The 20,199-nt window shown below is 38.9% G+C and overlaps 1 protein-coding gene and 2 pseudogenes across 1 annotated transcript; 2 read left to right on the forward strand and 1 right to left on the reverse strand.

Moving 5' to 3' along the window:
• The first annotated feature begins 764 nt into the window (after positions 1-764).
• On the forward strand, positions 765-3,613 carry LOC4350548 (probable esterase PIR7A). The gene is made up of 4 exons (XM_015761063.3): positions 765-1,260; positions 1,343-1,440; positions 2,834-2,873; positions 3,188-3,613. Exons 1-4 carry the CDS (start codon positions 844-846, stop codon positions 3,470-3,472), a joined length of 840 nt encoding a protein of 279 aa, XP_015616549.1. The 5' UTR covers positions 765-843; the 3' UTR covers positions 3,473-3,613.
• A 6,068-nt stretch (positions 3,614-9,681) lies between these two features.
• LOC112936843 (putative disease resistance RPP13-like protein 1) lies at positions 9,682-12,331 on the reverse strand (annotated as a pseudogene).
• Positions 12,332-14,992: 2,661 nt separating this feature from the next.
• Positions 14,993-19,934, forward strand: LOC107279373 (putative disease resistance RPP13-like protein 1; annotated as a pseudogene).
• Positions 19,935-20,199: the final 265 nt, after the last annotated feature.

Genomic DNA, 20,199 nt, shown 5'->3' on the forward strand with positions numbered 1-20,199 from the left:
GATTCAAATGGTATGTTTAGACTATTTATACATAGATGTGGAAATAAGTGATGAACACCAAGTTAAACAGTGTAGATGATTTTTAGTGTATTAATAATGTATAATTTATTTTAGTGGTATTAAACTATTAATGTCGTCTTATTAAAAAATGCACATAGCTTTTGATGCAAGAACAATAGACGAGTTTATATATGACCACGACAAAGGGATTTTTATTTAAATATGAGAGATATTCTTATTTTTATCATATTTAGTAGTATATTAAAATCTACCATCTATTTTACGGTAAATATATTGCTTTTTTTTATTGTTAGATAATTTACATTTCCTTAATTACAGTATATATAGTGATGTATGATTTATTTTACCATTCTTTTTCTTAAACAACAAATATTCTCTGGCTTATATCCCACCCTTATAGTGTTTAAAATACAGCCCTACGATACATAGTCGCGCGAATGCGCGGGCTACCTTCCTTGTTAGTCATTAACAAGTCTAATTAGTATTCAGGAAATTTCTCGGAAGGCAAGGATTTAGGCTGCCTCACTGCTTCTCCTGCCCAAACTTATAGAACAGAACTTACTCCGAGTATACTTAACAATATATTGACAGATATTTGTGAATATTTTAATATAGTCACAAATCAAAATTCATCATATGCGCGTTTGGTTTTCATTGAAAAATACTTTAGTTGATATATTTTTATTTATTTTAATCATATTATATTTTTACACTACCACTCCCGATCAACTTGCATCCTGGATTCGTCACTGATTGATCTTATCGTGAACACCCAACACAAAAGCGGCAGCAGCCGGCCGGCGACGGCAAGTTTGTCCACCCATGAGCTCACCGGAGACGACGACGGATCAGAGCGGCAGCAACAAGCAGCAGCGGCGGCGGCGGCGCCACCACTTCATCCTGGTGCACGGCGTCTGCCACGGCGCGTGGTGCTGGTACAGGGTGACCACCGCGCTCTCCTCCGCCGGCCACCGCGTCACCGCGCTCGACATGGCCGCCTGCGGCGCGCGCCCGGGCCGCGCCGACGAGGTGCCGTCCTTCGAGCGGTACACCGCGCCGCTGCTCGACGCGGTAGCCGATCAGGACGGTGAGGAGAAGGCGGTCGTCGTCGCGCACAGCTTCGGCGGGCAGAGCCTCGCGCTGGCCATGGAGAGGCACCCGGAGAAGATCGCCGTCGCCGTGTTCGTCACCGCCACCATGCCCGCCGCCGGCAAGTCCATGTCGTTCGCATTTAAGCAGGTACATACCTACAGCAAAATCACCCAAAACCTTTTGTGAAGCAGTGTCTGAACTTACTCTGAATTGTACGAACTGGGGCTAGCTATCGCAAGGGAAGGATGCAGATTTCTTCATGGATTGCACGATCCGAACCATCGGTGATCCCCAGAATCCTGACAAGACGTTTCTGTTCGGACCAGAGTACTTGGCACTGGATTTTTCACATTTTGATCCTTTTGAAAAACTTATTTCGCAAATAGACCCATAGAAAAACTTATCCCAAAAATGGTCCTTTTTGGGGCGCCAGAGTGGCTGGCGCCGTCGTCCAACAGGACGGCGCCAGCCTCTCTGGCGCCGTCCCCCTGCCGACGTGGCGGGGCGATGCTGAGGTGGCTAGGGAGTGCGCCAGAGTGGGGGGCGCCCCCCCCCCCCCCCGAAATTTTTTATTTTTGTTTTATTTGTTTGATATTTTTTTCACGCTTAGGGACACACAAAAACCAACCATAGAAAAATTGAACTCAAATGGACGTAATATGTGACCTGTAAAATTTTTCCTCTCCTCTCATCTCTCTCCGAACTAGTGCAAAGGAGAGATGTGCAACTTTTTTATTTTTATTTTATTTTTTGATATTTTTTCACACTTAGGAACTCACAGGAATCAACCATGTAAAAAATAAACTCAAACGGACGAAATATGTGGCATGTGGAATTTTCCAAAGTTCTACCGAAAAACTTCTCTGCTCGAAAACACAATCTTGCAAGCAGAATTTGGAGGTTTTAATATCGCCGAACTCGGCAAAGCTGGGGAGAATCGGATGTAACATTTTCTGTAGATGTCCGTGCATATATTATTTGCCTGATTCCGAGTCCGTATGAGAAAGTTACGCCTATTTTAATAGATGACATATTTTGTCCGTTTCGGTAGAGTTTTGGAAAATTCTACAAGTAACATATTTTGTCCGTTTGAGTTTATTTTTTATACGGTTGGTTCCTATGTTCTCCTAAGTGTGAAAAAAATATCAAAAAAATGAAATAAAAATAAAAAAAATTGCATCTCTATGTACAGTTTAACTTATATATGTCATTTCATGTGGTTATATTTTGAATTAGATTAAGTAATTTCATATAGTGGTAGAGTGCATTATGTTTAACATGCTGATCAAAGGGTTTTACTAAAGGAATTATGGTCTAATTTTAGTGAAGGTGAAAAGTAGACTAAATGGTATGCTAGCTATTTTCAGACTTAGTTAAGTGGTAGTTCGAGTTTAAATTTTTTTTGTGGTTGGTTGTATCGTGATCCTAAGTGTGAAAAAACATCCGAAAAAATAAAATAAAAATGACACCGTTGCAACTCCATACAGAGAAACAGGAATGGAGGCGGCGGCGCCAGCATGGCTGGCGCCCTCCTCCTGCCACGTCGGTTCGCGTGCGCCACGGTGGCAGGAGGACGGCGCCAGCCTCTCTGGCACCGTCCCGTTGGATGACGGTGCCAGCCACTCTGGCGCTCAAAAAAGGACCATTTCTGGGATAAGTTTTTTCAGGGGTCTATTTGCGAAATAAGTTTTTTAAAAGGACCAAAATGTGAAAAATCCAGGTACTTGGCACGGCGAGTGTATCAGCTCAGCCCACCCGAGGTATGCAACAATGGCCATTATCTGTTCCTCTGAATCTCTGATGTAATTAACTACACGCCTTGACATTGTGACTGACATATGGGACCCATCACCTACAGGTCTACTTCCTTCGTCCCAAAAATAATATATTCTCTCCTATTACAATAAATTTGAATAACACCTGTTCAGATTCATTGTACTAAAATGTCACATCCCTTTCAGGTTAAGTAGGTTTTTTTAGGACAGAGAGAATATATATCAACAACCACGTTTCGGTGATTTTACATAAGAGGCCGATCCCGTTCATGGTTCCTCTGACGGTGCAACTCTTGCAGGACCTGGCCCTGGCAATGTCGACGGTGAGGCCGTCACGACGGTTCCTGAACGATGCCACGATGAACGGGGATGTCCTGACGGAGGGCAGGTACGGCACGGTGAGGCGAGTGTACGTCGTGGCAGAGGAGGACGAGTGGAAGCCGGCGGAGATCCAGCGGCTGATGGTGTCGTGGAACCCTGGCACGGAGGTGAGGGCGTTGCAGGGAGCTGATCATATGCCCATGTTCTCAAAGGCGAGGGAGCTCTCAGAATTACTCATGGAGATTGCCAACAAATATAGTTGAGATTTTCAGAAGCATGTTCTTCAGATAAAACGTTACTGGAACATATATATATTTCTGAAAAATGGATATAGATAACAATGCCTTAGACTCTACAAAAGAAATGCAAAATCATAGTGATAAATAATTGGCTAACGTTGTTAACAGTTTGGGGTTGGACGTTCGGTGTTTTGAAAGATTGATCAAGATGTTTGGATATGAACAGTAAACCAGAACCAGTAATCGCAAATTCAGTTCAAAATTTCGGACCCCACCGGCAAATCAATATATTGACCGAAATATTCATGTTTTCTCAAATTTTTGTTGGAGTTGGTCAAAGTTTATTCAAATTCAGTAAAAAACTATCAAAATTTCAGAAAATTTCTTTCCAAAAAGTGCTGAAAAATCCTGAAATCACCGAAGTTTCCACCGAAATCACCGAAGTTTCTACCGAAATCACCAAAGTTTCCACCGAGATCGAAAGTGTAAACCCTGACCGGAACATTGAACAGAAACACCGGATCATTCCCAGTTTGAACAGTAACAGTGCATTTCAGATAAAACGTCATGGAAATGCATCCATCCATCTATCTATCTATCTATCTATCTATCTATCTATCTTCTATTATATACTAAAAGTCTATTAAACTTCCTACAAACGTTCTCAAGCCACTACATGGACATCCTTCAAACACTCTCAATCCGCCACGGGCGTTTTAGTAAATTAAAAAATATCAAAAATTTCTAAAAACATACCACCATTGATTTTCACTTAAATCCGTGGGTCTATTATTTATGTCATTAGATCTATTATAGATAACACAAAACTAATTAAATATATCAAAAGGAAACAAACTCTCCTCCCACCCCTCCAGCCATACGTGCGTACGTACATTTTCCTCCCTCCTCACTCTCCCAACACTTATTTTAACTAATTTTTATTGGAAAAACAACTAATAATTTAAGATCCATATCTTTACTATCTAAAAAACTAAAATACATTATTTGAACAGATCGCAACAAAACAGCATCCGATTTTTAATTTATTTGAACAGTAATTTAATTTATTTGTAATTAATTAATTAAATCAACATATATATCACTATTTTGCTATATAAAAGTTAAAATACATTATTTGAACATACCGGCAACAACCAAACAACCACGAAACATTAATATTAGTGTCATCTTAAATCATTCTACACAATAAAGATTTATCGACCATTCTATTAAGTCACCACGTGTGATATTTTAAAACTAGAAAATACTTCTTAGAAATTTGAGCATCGTTAGTTTCTACTTAAATCGATGGCCTATTATTTTTAAGCACTAGAAACATATCATGTCTTGAAAATTAGGGGAAAAAAGAGAAATTTGAGAAAAAAGTCACCCGATCATTAGATTTCACTTAAATCATTTAGGAAAATAGAAAAAGAAAGTCACCTTCACCTCCCTCGCTCATCTGCACCATCTCTCTTTGGCCCGAACTCTATGCTCTTCATTAATCATAAGCTATCAAAGTGAAATAATCAATAATTATAAGCTACATGCGCGATGTCTAATCTAACTTTTATTGTATTATAATGAAAAGAAATGCAAGCATATGCCTATATTTTGCTATATAAGAAATATGAAATTTGGGAACAATGACCCGTGCACTTTGCAGGTCATCCAAATAGTAACGAAATACTATAAATAATTATCAACACAAATTACGACATTATACATCCAAGTATAAAACAATATTTTTTTGACGGACAACATCCCTGCCCTTTTACATATCGTCCAAATAATAAAATAACTATGAAATAATTCAGCAACATAGGATGCACCATCATATATTATTTTGTAAACATAAAAACTAAATTAAATATACAATGCCTAAGAAAAATATATCAAATATAAAAAATCGGTGGGACATATACCATTGGCCTTTTACATGTCATCCGAATTGCCATAAAAGAATTATGAAATAATTCAACAATACAAGTGGCGCCACCATACGTTGTTTTGCACACATGAATAGCTAAATTAAAAAAAAAGCTTTAACTCAAATACAAATAGTCCAAGTCACTACATAAAAAAATCCAGTGGCTTTAGTAGTAGAAAAAAAAATCCAATTACTTCATGTTTTCTGAAATTAATGCGGTCAAATAATCCGAGTAACGAAAGCGCTCTAAACAATCTAATAGATTTTTTTAGGATACCATCTAATTGATTTTAGATGGTGTTTAATGCACTTTGGTATATCTGTAGATATTCAAGCAGGTATTCATAATAAATCACATTAAAAAATGTGTGCACAATTATATTTAGCCCTCCATGTGTATTCATGCTAGGCTATATGAAGCCTCGCACGCTCTACATAAAACATTCACAGATAGGATGTTTCCCACACTATGCAATCATATTGGACTCTACGAATTCATGCATTTAGTATAGTCTCATGTTATATTCAATTAATAGTGAGAAGCTATATCGGTCTTACATCGGTCTTACATGCTTATACAAAAGGTAGCTCATTTATTTTTTAAAAACATTGACATAAAATGTGTAAAGCTCCATCACTATTTAACATATCACAGAGTTTGAACATAAAATAAGAATTGTATAAAACAAAACAGAAAATAGAAAAAAATGCCAATATGAACTGCATTAATTGAACTAAGTGGAAAAAATGTTATTATTTATTTTGCTTCATTCTTGTACTTAAATTGAAACAACCATTGCCATAACCATTGCATCATTTTTTATTAAGTGCTTAGATATTAATGATTTTTCTCTATCATACATCACGGTATTATGATTTTTCTCCACATATTATTGCAAGTATAAGCAAAAATACTAAGATTATAGTATATAGTTTATTTAGAAGTTATATTTATAACTATTAATTTAATTTTTAAGGGTCAAGTTGATTAGATTTTTCTTTTTAAAAGTAGAATGGATCACACATATCATAGGGAATCGAGACCTAGGATGTATGTATATCTCCTCTGTCTTATTCATACGTAAGTAATAATTAAAGTGCATCAATATAAACCAAATAAAAGGAGGGCTAGCTAAATGGTACAAATAAAACACATTTGTCAGCAATCATAGTCTTTTATGATTTGATAGAGAAAACATAGCTTTTAATTTACATTTAATTTGTTAGATATGTTTTCCGAACAAACTAAATATGTCATATTTTAAGTGATGAAGAAGATTATAGATAATTGCTTAAAAGAACATTAAATATTATAAAAAAAAGCTCACAAACAGGTTAAAAATTTATCTAAGCAACACATTCTACGATGTATGCGCGGGCTACCTTCCTAGTTATCTACTAAAAGTTCATCAAACTTTCAATAAATGCTGTCAAGCCGCCACGCGGCGCTCTAATAAAATAGAAAAAATCCTAGAAATTCTAGAAAAAGGCAAAACATCCGACCGTTGATTTTTCATTTAAATTGGTGAACCCATTATTTTACACCATTAGATTTATCACAAGAAGAGAACAACCAAAGCCACCTCTTTCCATCTGTTATGAAATATTTGGGTGATCTCATCCATATATATGGATAGAGTAACAACCAACTCAGGGACACGACGGTTGGTCGTGCCCCACACCTCTTCTCGCCTCACGGCGATTCTAGCAACGGACGCGATGGTTCCCAAACCATCGCGCCTCCAGTTGCCGCCTCTCTCCCCCCTGTATATTGTAACTGTTATCAATAAAGAATCCGCTCATTCATTCCCTCTACATTCTTGTGTTAAAATTTCTCTCTCGCTCAATCAATTCTATTCACAATACGTTATCAGCACTTTCGCTCTCGCGAAGGAGATCACGAAGTGAAAGAAGGAAGAAACTACATCATTTTTTATCTTAAGGAAAAGTGAAAGAATCAACAGGAAAGGTACGAGATGTTTACCTTTAATTACTTGATCGATGCCGTTCTTGGCGGATCGACGCCGTTCTTGGTCTTCCTCGCCATGACCGAGACCGCCGTCTGCACCACCTTCTCCATCGTTCAAGGAGTGGCCACCACACCACTGCCACCATCACCATGGCGGGCGCCGGCCTAGGGTTAGTGGCCACCGCCACAACCCTCGGCGCCACATCACCATTGCTGCTACTCCTCCAACCCCCTATAAACGCTCCTAATCTATCGACTATCATGTCGTAGCATCATGTAAACACTCTCGAGTCGCTACATATCACTATAATAAGACCATCGATTTTTATTTAAATTAGTGGACCTATTGATTTTGATTGTACGGGAAAACAAAATCTCCCTCCGTCCATTCCCCCGCACCGTACGTAATATCCATCCGGAAGCGTACATACGATCCATCCGCAATGTACCTACCATCCATCAGACCTCCATTTCTTTTTTCTTCTTTTCTTAATCCCCACATAAAATTAACAACTTTTTTACAGGCCTAAAAAGACCATCAGCCTAGATCTAGCCAGCTCTTCCTCTATCTTCTCCTAATAAATATTCTATTAAATATCATATAAATATTTTTAAAATATCTTCTACATATGTCCTATTTTAAATGCATTTTTAAATTTCCGTGTCCAATGCCTGTCTGTCCGTCTTATTTAAAAAAATTATAATAAAATTAAAAAGAATTAGTCATACATAAAGTACTATTCATGTTTTATCATTTAATAACAACAAATATACTAATCATAACAAATTATGACGGTCAAATGTTACACATAAACAATACAAAACTACGGTCCTTTTTGGACGGTGGTAGTATATAGCACTCTTCATCAGAGAAAATCTAAAAAGAATGAAACATTCGACCATCGATTTACATTATTTTAGCTTATAAGATATATCTTTTTCTTAAGAAAAACATCCCAAACCTCCTTCCACGCTCCCATGCGGCGTTAAAGCCCATTAACCATCCTTATAAATGTTTCTAAACCACTCTATGACACTTATAAATTAGAAAAATCATAAAAAATTAAGAACAAAACATCCAATCACTGGTTTCGACTTAAATTGATGGACATATTATTTAGGCTGTTATTAGATTTTTATTTAAAAAAACTGTCAAACCTCCTTTCGTCCCTCCCCGCCCCTGCAATGTTAAAGATTTTAAGTACTTTAAACATCCTATAAATATTTCTAAGCCACTACGGGTCTCTCTTAAGTTAAAAAAAATCGTACAAAATTACGAGAAAAAAAACATCTCACTGTCGGTTTCGACTTAAACATCCAACATATTATTTTAGGTCATTAGATCAATCATTTTCTTCAAAGAAAAACATCCTGCCCTCCATGTCCCCGTGCGGTGTGCATTGTTCCATTTATCTTATTTTTATATTTATAATAGTTGAAATTAAAATAATCTTTATGGGGAGAAAAACCCCAAATGGGACCTCCACATATTAGCTAGTCTAGCGAGCTGCCCCACTATCCATTTTCTTCTCTTTCTCCTCTTACTAGTACTTATAGGAACAATATAAATAAAATAGTTATACCCTTTTAAATCACATATTCAACTTATGATCTGTTTGAACTATTATTTTTTAGTGAAATCAATATTTTATTATCTATATTAAATATATTTAAATGCTAACATAGAAATTTGCATTCCGGACCCACTTCTATTTTGAGGCCTCCACTAAAAAAAACATATTTATCATAAAAAAATCAACATATCTCATCTTAATTTTTAATAAAGCCAGTAGACCCATTACTTATATCTCGTTAGACCTCTAACAACTTTATATCAACTTGATTGATTTCTCACAACATGTATGTGGGGGCTATTTAATTTAGCTATACAATTTAATTTTGGTGCTTTTATCAATAACTTGTATAATAATACCTAGCATATACTCCCGCCGTTCCAAATAATAGGGCGGTCTTGTCTTAAGGAAAATCGAACTTCGTATTTTTTTTACTAATAATTATACTAACAATTTCTAGGTTAAGTGTTATGAATGTTATATCATTATATTTGTACTTTAAAATACTTTCATGTGACATTGATTTTATAGGTGTTGATAACATAATATGAAATAAATTAGTGGTCAAAGTATGTTATTGATGACCGTGTAAATAATTTATAGGTCTTATAATTTGGGACATAGGGAGCATATGGTTAGTATAATTATTAGATAAAAGTTACCAAGTTTGATTTTTCCTTAAAAAGAGTGTGCCTTATAATTTAGGACGGAAGGAGCAGAAAGGACGAACGACATACAACATTTACAAATACCTTCCATGTCACATCATCCAGAAAATGCAACTGTGCTGCAAGAGCTTTGGGCATTCCGTAATATTCAGTTCCTTAAGGGAGGTGAAGCCGGAAAGCCCATGACAGTACTGCAGATTATCGCTGCTAAACTTGATTTTCCTGAGCAAAGGCAGGCCTTGTGGCTCAAGAGATCTGCATGTCATCAAATTGCAGGTGATTGTTAAGCACTCCAGTGAAGAGAGGTTATTCAGCAGCCTGCACGGCTTGTTATATATCTTTGAATGGACCTCCAAGACGCAATGTGGTGAGTGATGGGAAGGAAGGAAGTTGGTCCAGATTAACGCACCTACAAATGTGTAGTTGACGTAGGCTGGGCGATGCTGGAATCGCAGTGATATTGGGACAATCTGTCACTTGAAAAGAAACCAAGGACAGAAAGGGCGCTACAGGAAGAGACAGTATGTTATCTGCACATCTGATGGAAAGCCTGTGCAAGCGCGGAAATGCACCATCATCCACCCCAGACCACTCTGACCACTCGGGCATCTGCACGAATTTCAGTTTCTTCAGTGCTGGGAAGCCCTTGAAACCATGGCCATGGCTGCAGAACTCCTGTCGGATGTGTTGCAGAAACATCATTTCACGGACATGGAGAAACTGGAGGGACGGTAGCTCACCAAGCGTTGGAAGTCGCTCAGATTTACAGAACAAGAACTTTATTGTTGTCAAGTTGGAGAAGGAAGGCTCACCCAACCAAGAGGGATATTTGGAACTCTCATATCTCTGTATGATCAGTTTTCTTAGGCTGTTATATGGTCGCAAGTTGTCAAGCAGCAGCTCGTGAGACACTGTAATTGCAGGTTCGCTTTAATTTGTACCGTGTTTTCACTGTAATCTGGGCTGTCATCCAAATCAATGGCTCTACTGAAGTCCAAGTGTAAGGACTGAAGGTGCTTTTTATTATGTAGCCAAGCTTCTTTTGCATCCTCCTTGCGATCTAAATCTGCCAGTCCTCTTACTGTCAACTCCTTAATTTTGTTCAAGCTCTTCAGTTCTCCCATGTTACAAATGTTACGACCGATATATAGTTGAGGCAAAGTATGCAGGTTAATTAGGCTGTGAATTCCGTGTAGCTCAAGCCTGTAGTAAGAAATATCGTACCGGTTATCTAGCAGGCATTCACAATGTAAATGGCGTAGTAATTTTGCACTGCCCATGAAGCCCTCCAATGCCTTGCTTAGAAAGAACTCCTTCTCGTAAAAGACAAGAGCTCTCAACTTCTCACAACCGAGGAGCAATGCTTCTGGATTTTCTATATACCCAGATGCTCTGTTCAACACTATGATGGCTCTGAGTGAATGTGAGGCAACTGACATTTCACGCGATATACAATGAATGGACAGGTACCTAACATTTGGTGGAATTTCAATGCATCCATCATCTGCTTCGAGCCTAAAGAACTCATCTGCAACAAGAAAGCATGCAAGATCGTGGATAAGATCATGCATGATGTGAAGCCCTTGAATATCATGCACTTGCAGAAATGAGCGGTCAACTATTTCGTTGAAATATAGTCTTGCGGCACTATTATGTCGAATTGTCGATCACATTGAATTATATCAAGCGATTTCCACAGTCCAAACACCTCGCTTCTATCAATTAAATAGCCTTTGGGAAATAGAGAAAGGGCAACAAAACATCTCTTCAGGTGTATAGGCAAGTGTCTGTAGCTCAATTCCAAGGCTGGTAGAATCTCCTTTTGTGGTGGCTCCAAGTCCCATATGTCACTTTCTAAGACATATCTCCATCTCATTTCATCAGCTTCATAGCACAACATGCTTCCTAATGTTTTGATTGCTAACGGCAAGCCCCTACACTTTACTCCGTACAATAATATTCTTGCCAATCTTATCCAGGTCTGCTGGGGTGTCATCTTGTTGGTCAACAGAAAATGCAGCTTGTTGGAACAATAACCAGCTGTCATCTGAACTTAAGCAGTCTAGGTAGTAGAAAGGCATTGTCTGCACCAACTTTGCCACTGCCTCATTGCGGGTCGTTACCATGATCCTACATACACTTGAAGCAAATAATGGCATGCACAACAACTCCCATGTATCTCTTCGTTCAGTCCATACATCATCTAGGACAAGTAAAAAACTCTTCCCCTGTAGTTTTTTTCCCAGCACCTCCTGAAGATCAGCCAGTTCTGATAGACTGGAGCTCTCCTTTGTCAGCGAAGAGATGATCTTTTGTGTAATGTTCTTGGTATCAAAGTACTCTGACACACAAACCCATGCGCAGAGATCGAAAGATTGGTTCACCCTTGGGTCATTGTACACGAGTTGTGCCAGAGTTGTTTTGCCCACACCCCCCATACCAACAATTGGAAATACAGACATACAACATGCATGCAACGCTGCTGCTTTCTCCGGACTTCATCAGCCTTTCGATAATTATCTCCTTCTCTCGCTCTCTTCCAATAATTCTCTCTTCCACTACAAAAGAGCTGGTTTGCCGCACAGTTTGGAAGTCAGGGACAATCCGCCGATACCCATCATTTTTGGACAGACTAAAACTATCATAGTAATGTTTCATCTCAGTAAACCTCTGTACAACCTTCCTTGCTCTATCAGCCAACTCACTTGGAACTGGAACTACGCCAGGTTTAATGCGGTAGTGCTCGTCATTTACCTTCAGAATAAAACATATATTAGCTAAGAAGGAGATTTACTAATTTAACACTAATTTCTACATGCATTTTCCCATTTTTCAAGACAAAATCATACAGACAACTTACGGTTTGTTTACACAAGTTTTAGATTGGAACGATCAATGTTTTTGCAGTTATATATACTAAACAGTAAATTTAGTTACTTTTCTGAGAGGAAAGTAGTAAACTAAATAATTAGTTTTTCATGTACACACACAGATATATAAATAATCATTACATATGGACTGCATTGATGAAATAATGACTATGGTTGTGTTTAGTTCTCTCCAAACTTCCAACTTTTCCGTCACATCAAATGTTTGGACACATGCATGGAGCATTAAATATGGATGAAAAAAAAATCAATTGCACTGTTTGCATGTAAATTGCGAGACGAATCTTTTGAGCGTAATTACGCTATGATTTGACAATTTGGTGCTACAGTAAACATTTGCTAATAATGGATTAATCAGGGTTAATAGATTCGTCTTGCAATTTACATGTGGAATCTATAATTTGCTTCGTTATTAGTCTCTGTTTAATACTTCAAATGTATGTTCGTATACATCAAATTTTTTTTACCAAAACAACTAAACATGGCCTATGTAATTATGTAGTATTGACTTAGTTGGCCGAAATAATTAATTATTACATGCCTACAGAAGAATCAAAGACATGAGAGGGGAGAGACGTTGAAGACGTACCATATGGTCACTACTAGAAAAAAGGTATTTGCAGGCGGGCAAAAATGGTCTTCCCAGGCAGACCGGCGTTCCGCCCGTAGGCAATCGCCGGTGCTTACGCTTGCCGTTGCAGGTATTAAGGCTCCTCTCGAACACCTCCGTACTGACGCGGTTCGCCTCGTACTCGTACTCATCCACCACATCCTCCGCGTCGTAGGCCAATTCCTTGAGCTCCGTGAGCCGCACTTTCGCCGACTCCTCCCTGATGATCCAGTGCTCCTCCGCGTCGTGCAGCGTGGCGTGGATCCTGCGCATCGTCCTCTCCAGCATCCGGAGGTCTTCCAGGCCCTCGCTTGTCGTCGACGGCGCCGTTGCTACTTGCAGGCTTGCTGGCAGCAAGGACGAGAGCTTGTCAAGTGCCCATTTCACGCTCATGGATGCGAACAATTCAGCCATCTTTCTCTCTGATGTGTCAACTAGAGTGCAAGCTGAGAGAAAAGCAGCTAAGGCAAGGGGAAGGGAATGGGAATGGGAATGGGAATGGGAATGGGAATGGGTGGGTGCTTTGTTACCGTCGTACAAAGGTTAGTTCATCAAAAGCAAGAGCAAATTATTGTTGGTGGTGTACGTATTATAAAAAAAAGATCATTATGGTGTACGATAATAAAAAGAGATAAAATATTTGTTATGGTGGACCCTGGCCATATGAAAGGATTAATAAATTATAGGTGTGATCGAAGTGAGCGTCGCTCAACATGTTAGATTTTTTGTGGTGGAACCAACTCACCCGAGTTTAAATTCTAAATTTGACATGTGTGTTCGCATTTACGGTTAATTATTCTTTCAGTGGTAAGCTACGTACAAGATATGCTATCCCAGGGGTAGGATGTGTGTGCGTGCCTTCACAAGGATCCGTGTGAACGTGTTGTTGACGCCTGCGTTTGTACTGTGTTTCTAAAAGAAAAAAATTATAGGTGTGGCGGATGCACAAGGCTGAATATCACAAATGATTTTTTAATCAACGTTATAGACTATTTATATGGTAAAGATCATCAGACAACCAATTTCCCATTTCAAATGTACAGATTTCAACTAAGTTACTGCCTTACAATAGTACTAGGATGTATCATATTTAGTATTAGATTGTTTATGGGACGGAGGGAGTACGTACAGTACTCTCTCTTCGTCACAAAATATTATAGTACAAGATACTACTATTAAATTTGATACATCTTTTCAAATGGAGTGTGTTTATTTGGCACTTTGGTGGGTGCTCCAAAATGCCAGCATGGATCCCCACCAAAATCCTGAAAACTAGTACTTTGGAAATGTTTTTTGCTAGTATATGGTACAGCTAGCAGCTTTTAAACCATTTCAGATACTCCTATAATTTTTCTTTTGGAGGGACCCATTTAGTGGCTACACGCTGCATCATCCAGTTGAGTTGTGATCCAACTTCATTTACCTTTTAGAGTTTCACCTCATATATATACCTCTTGTAAGCCACCGTGCAGCGTTGTAACCTCACCCCGATATAGTGGAGATATTTTGCTAGCTGGCGTTCGTGGTTTTTTCTCTCTTGTTTTAGAAGGGTTTTTCACGTTAAATCTCGTGTCTTATATGATTGATCTATTTGTTCTTTATCGTTTGTTTTCCTATCGTTTTGTAACACATCCGAGCAATGACGATAAAATTTCAAAATATTGCAGACTAGAACATGCAAGTAGTAGCTGCTATCGTGCCAGTATTTCAGTATTGATCTCAGTAGCGGATGGTTGGTGCGCCAGCCCCACCGCTAATCCCTGCTCCTAGTTAGTCATTAACAAGTCTAGTAGTGAAGAAATGCAAGGATGCAGGCTGCCTCACTGCTTCTACTGCCCAATGATTGATGGGGAGGTTAATTAGAGTATTGTTTTTTTCCCGTCCTTTTTAGTTGGTAACTGAGGCTGAGAACGAGCTGCCATGCCATTCCCTCCCTTGCAGCCAATTGCTACTGCAACAGAAGCAACACACATAGCTAATCAAGCTGGTGGTCAAACCACAGCCAAAGAAATGGCCGGACTGTTCGCATCCATGGCAATCGAAGGTGCACTCGACAGCCTCTCCTCCCTGCTGCAACTGCAAGCCAACAATCCAACGCCTCCTCCGGCGACAACGGCGGCGGTGCCGCCGGCGGAGACGAGCCACGGTAGCGTGAAGGGGGGGCTGGAAGACCTCCGGGCGCTGGAGAGGACCATGCGAAGGATCCACGCGACGCTGCGCGACGCCGAGCAGCACTGGAGAACACCAGGGAGAAGTCCGCCAACCTGCGGCTGGAGGAGATCAAGGAGCTCGCCTACGACGCGGAGGTGGAGGCGACGGCCGCTCAGGGCGGCGACGGCGCCAGCAGCAGCAGCAGCAGCAGCAGGAAGCGCAAGATCCACAAGGTAAATTAATTGGTAGTCCGCTGCACCTAGGAGATAGAAATTTAAACTAATGTTACTGTAGTTAACTATTTAATCCGTACCATTCAAGTAGATGGGACCTCGTGAAACTCAATAGGAGATGATAAAATACTCTATGCTTTTCAAAATTTTAGCTGTTCTAAGTTTGTACTCGCTCCTTCTATACACAAGTTACTTCTATTACTTTTATCACCAAGTTTAAGAAGAAATTGACTCATCTTGCATATAACAAAACTTAAGAAGCGCATGCACGCATGCAACCAATGAGTATTAAGATATATATCTCCTCGGGTTCTAATGAAACATTTAATTTACTCTCTATTTAAGTCTTGATATTTACTCTCTATATAATTCATATGCTGTTAACTGTATGAATTTTTATAACTTGTTGATCAAAAATAGATATGTTTGACTTGTAACAAAGCTAAAATGAGAATTACTTTGAAACAGAGGAAATACCACATTTAATATATAGGTGGGACCTCGTGAAACTCACTAGATGATAATATACCACACTTAGGCTGTGTTCAGTAGCAAGAAATTAATTCGTCCCGCACAAAAAACAAAACCATCTATTAGCACGTGATTAATTAACTAGTTTTTAAATAGATCAATATGATTTTATTAAACAACTTTAATATATATTTTTTTCAAAAATGCACCGTCTAATAGTTTAAAAAGCGTGCAGGCGGAAAAAGAGGGAAGTGGGTTCCTAACTACTCTTGCCGAATGCAGCCTAAATTAGTGTAGTAGTAATTTGTGTGCTTCTGTTTAATCTCACAAAGCTGCTGCGGATTCGGTTCGTTCTAAAATATAAAATATATGTATCTTACATTTATTTATTTCTTTTATAATATATTATCAATAATTACAAAATTAACATCATATTAAAATAATTTCAAATATGAATCTAATAATACTACATGTATGACATTAAACACATATACTTTACTCCAATTACTCTCTCATTTCCATAATATAAGGCACAACTACTTTTTTCAGATGCTCCATAATATAAATCGTGCATACATACATGTAATTAATTAATATATCTTCTCTATTAAATTATGACTTTTTAAAATACTCTACCCTTAAGATCTCTAATTCTATTGGGTGCATGCATTTTATTTATTAGGATGATACAAATTTGGAGGTGATAATAATTATTTTTTGGTCTTAGTATTAAGGGTGGTTGTGCCTTATATTTTGGAACGGAGGGAGTATTAGTCAAAATTTTCAAATGTGAGTTTGTAAAAAACACAGGGAGTTCTTTTATCTATCCCCATCAAATCAATAAAAGCGTCTGAAACCCTCAAGAAATCCCTGAAGATGGATAGTCGTATTAGTTGACTTCCTTTTTTTTTCTGAAATTATACATGATGAGCAGGTATTAGGGCATTTAAGCTTCTTTACTAGCTAGTCTGACTCTCAAGTCTGAACCCTTAACAAATCCCTTAGGGAAATAAAAATAAAAAAGTAAACTGTCAGCATGATACTAGTAGATGACTAAGAGTCCCCCTCTTCGATGTTTTTTGTATTATTTGTGAAAAGGTACATGACGAGGATTACTTCATTGAGGCTGGCATAATTCCAGTGCCAAAAGAGTTGACTGTCAGAGCAAGGAAAGTTATACAAAGATTTGGTGAGATCGAAGGCTACTATGGTAGTTTCACCTTGTCTGAGAATGATGGGGACAGAAGGATTATCCCTGATATCAATAGTCTGAGGCAGACTAGCTCTTTTGTATTTGCGCCTATAATTGTTGGAAGAGACCAAGACAAGGAGAACGTTATCAAGAAGATGATGACCTTGGAAGGAAGCCGCATTGGAGGTTGCATGTCAGTTTTGGCCATTGTTGGCATGGGAGGATTGGGTAAAACAACGTTAGCGCAACTTGTTTACAATGATCCAAAGGTGCGTCAAGCTTTCGATCTTTTCGGATGGGTTTGTGTTTCAGAGCATTTCGATGTGAATAACATAACGCGGAAAATTCTCAGTTCAATAGCAAAGAGAAACTGTGATTATATACAATCTAGTGAGCTCCAGGGTCAATTGGAAAACCTGATAAAGGACAAGAGGGTTTTCCTTGTCTTGGATGATGTTTAGAATGAGCAAAGTGATTACTGGAAGTCGTTGTGTATGCCGATTTTTGCCTCTACGCGTTGTGACATTATAGTAACTACTCGGAGTGAGGCAGTGGCAAGGTTAGTTCAGACAATACCATTCTACAATTTAGACTACTTAATCCTGATGACAGCTGGTTGTTATTCAAGCAAACAGCGTTTGTTGAGCATGATAATGTCAGTCCAGCAAACCTAGTAGAGATTGGCCAGAGGATTGCAAAGAAGTGCCAGGGGTTACCGTTGGCACTCAAGACTCTAGGTAGCGTATTGCGCTTTGAAACCAATGTAATGAAATGGAGAGATGTTTTGCAGAGTGAACTATGGGACTTGGAGCGGTCACAGAACGAAGTTTTGCCAGCCCTGGAGTTGAGCTACAAGCACATGCCTATGCACCTGAAACTTTGTTTTGTTTCCCTTTCTCTATATCTGAAAGATACTTACTTCGATGAAAGTATTGTTGTTTGGTTGTGGAAGTCACTTCATTTACTTCAGTGTGACGGAACTGATAACAGCAATGAAATTGGAGGTTTATATTTTACTCAATTAGTTCAGCGATCATTGATTCAACAAGTCGATACCCACGGACGCATGGCTATACATGATCTTGTCCATGATCTTGCGTGCTTTCTAGCTGGGGAAGAGTTCTTTAGACTCGAGGAAGATGGATATGTTGAAATTCCAAAGGGTGCTCGGTGTATGTCCATAATGCCACATCCACAATGTAAGAGGAGTACTCAAATATCAAATGCCTCGCAATCTCTCAGAGTAATCATATTGATCAGGAGAATTAATATCAAAAATCCAGAAGCATTGTTTATGAACTGTAAAAAGTTTCAGATCATTCAAGTCATAGATGACAGTTTTGCAAATGTGTTGCTTGACTTCATGGGTGACATGAAACTACTACGTCATTTCAGGCTTATAAGAAGCTGCAACGAGGTAAAGTTAGTAATATCTGATTCAATGTCCCAGCAATTCAATTTGCAAACACTGAACTGTGAAGCATATAGTCTACATGGAATTGGGCGGCTAGCTAACTTGCAAAATTTGCCTAATATACACCTCTGGAAATGTGGTTGCTACTTAAGGGAGCTGAGGAATATGAACAAAATAAGGAGGCTGCACATATATGGACTTTGTAATGTATCTAGTATTCAAGATGTAAATGAAGCTCATTTACATAGCAAGAAGGACCTCGAGATACTAGAATTGGACTTTGAGAGTGGAGGGATTTGTAAAGTTCACAAAGAGGAAGCTGATGTTAATCAAGCAATTAGCACTGTATCTGGTGGCTCAATACTTGAGAGCCTAAGACCACATCATCAGAGTCTTAAAGTACTAAGGATGAAGAATTTGAATGAGGTAAATTATCCCAGCTGGTTGGGCAGTGCTTCCTTTTCCAAATTAACAAAATTGCGGTTAGAGAATTGTCAATCTCAGCACCTTCCAACGCTAGGTGAGCTACCTTCTCTCAAATCCATTGATATCCGCCAAATGGAGTACGTGGAAAACATCGGTCGGGTGTTTTGCAGCCTTGATCCAAGCGTCAAAGGGTTCCGCTCCTTAGCACACCTGAGATTCCAAGACATGAATCGATTCTCAGAGTGGTCCGAAGTGCATGATGGCGAGTTTTCGTCCCTGGAAACACTGCTGATCTGGAGTGCCTCTGAATTGAGCTCTCTTCCATCGGTTCCATTCTCAAGCTTGCGTAGCTTCGAACTATGTGATTGCAAAAATCTTGTTACTTTTCCTGCATCAGCTACCCTTCAGATACTAAGCATCTCGTCTTGCGAGAAACTGAAGGAACTGCCGGCTCTCCCGTCCCTCCGTTCACTGAAACTGAGTGGCTGTGAAAGCTTGGTTGCAGTTGGTCACTTCCCGTCACTCACCGTCTTGCATATGAGTACTGAATTTGAAGAAGAGGTACTTCACAAGTTGATGAATTTACACTTAAAGCTGGAAGAATTGTCAATTTCGTCTGATACCATGAAGTTAATCAATCTTGAGCCACATAGCCTGCCTTTACTTAGAGAGCTCGAGTTAGTATGCCCTAACTTGCAGAATTGTGATGCACTTGCCAGCCTCAGTTCCCTCGAGATACTATGCGTAAATCGTTGTTCTCCCCAACTTCGGGTGCCTAATTCACTTCAAAGCCAGCTGGAAAAACTCTACAGTCCTTGATCTTTGTAATAACAGTCCTCTTTTTAAATGTACTATTTTAGTTGGTACTTCTGCCTTTACATGGCCACATATCTTAATTCTCCTTTTGCTATCGACTCTGTAGAAGCAGAACATCAATTCAAAGACTGCAATTTTTCGGAAGGGGATTGGAGGGAGAATGCAAAACAGCTTCTGGTGTCCCACTCCCACCTTAACACTGGGACACGGTTTTCTTTTTCTTGATGGAACTGTGGGACTAGAACAATAAAGGAAAAGCGAATAATTACACAATTACTAAAGAAAAGGATTGTTACTGCGATAATCATCGCATAGATTGATTGAGAGATCAATGTTAGTACAACTAGAAAGGTGGCCTGCGCGCATGAAAGGTAAGATTTTTATTGTTTGTTAAAAAAATTTGTCTCAT

The sequence above is a fragment of the Oryza sativa genome, chromosome 11, assembly GCF_034140825.1.
Source record: "Oryza sativa Japonica Group chromosome 11, ASM3414082v1".
In the NCBI taxonomy this organism is placed as follows: Eukaryota; Viridiplantae; Streptophyta; class Magnoliopsida; order Poales; family Poaceae; genus Oryza; species Oryza sativa.

Coding starts and splice junctions, on each gene's coding strand:
- LOC4350548 (XM_015761063.3), top strand. CDS start 844: ATGAGCTCACCGGAGACGACGACGGATCAGAGCGGCAGCAACAAGCAG. Junction 1,261..1,342: donor TGTCGTTCGCATTTAAGCAG/GTACATACCTAC, acceptor AACTGGGGCTAG/CTATCGCAAGGGAAGGATGC. Junction 2,874..3,187: donor ATCAGCTCAGCCCACCCGAG/GTATGCAACAAT, acceptor CAACTCTTGCAG/GACCTGGCCCTGGCAATGTC.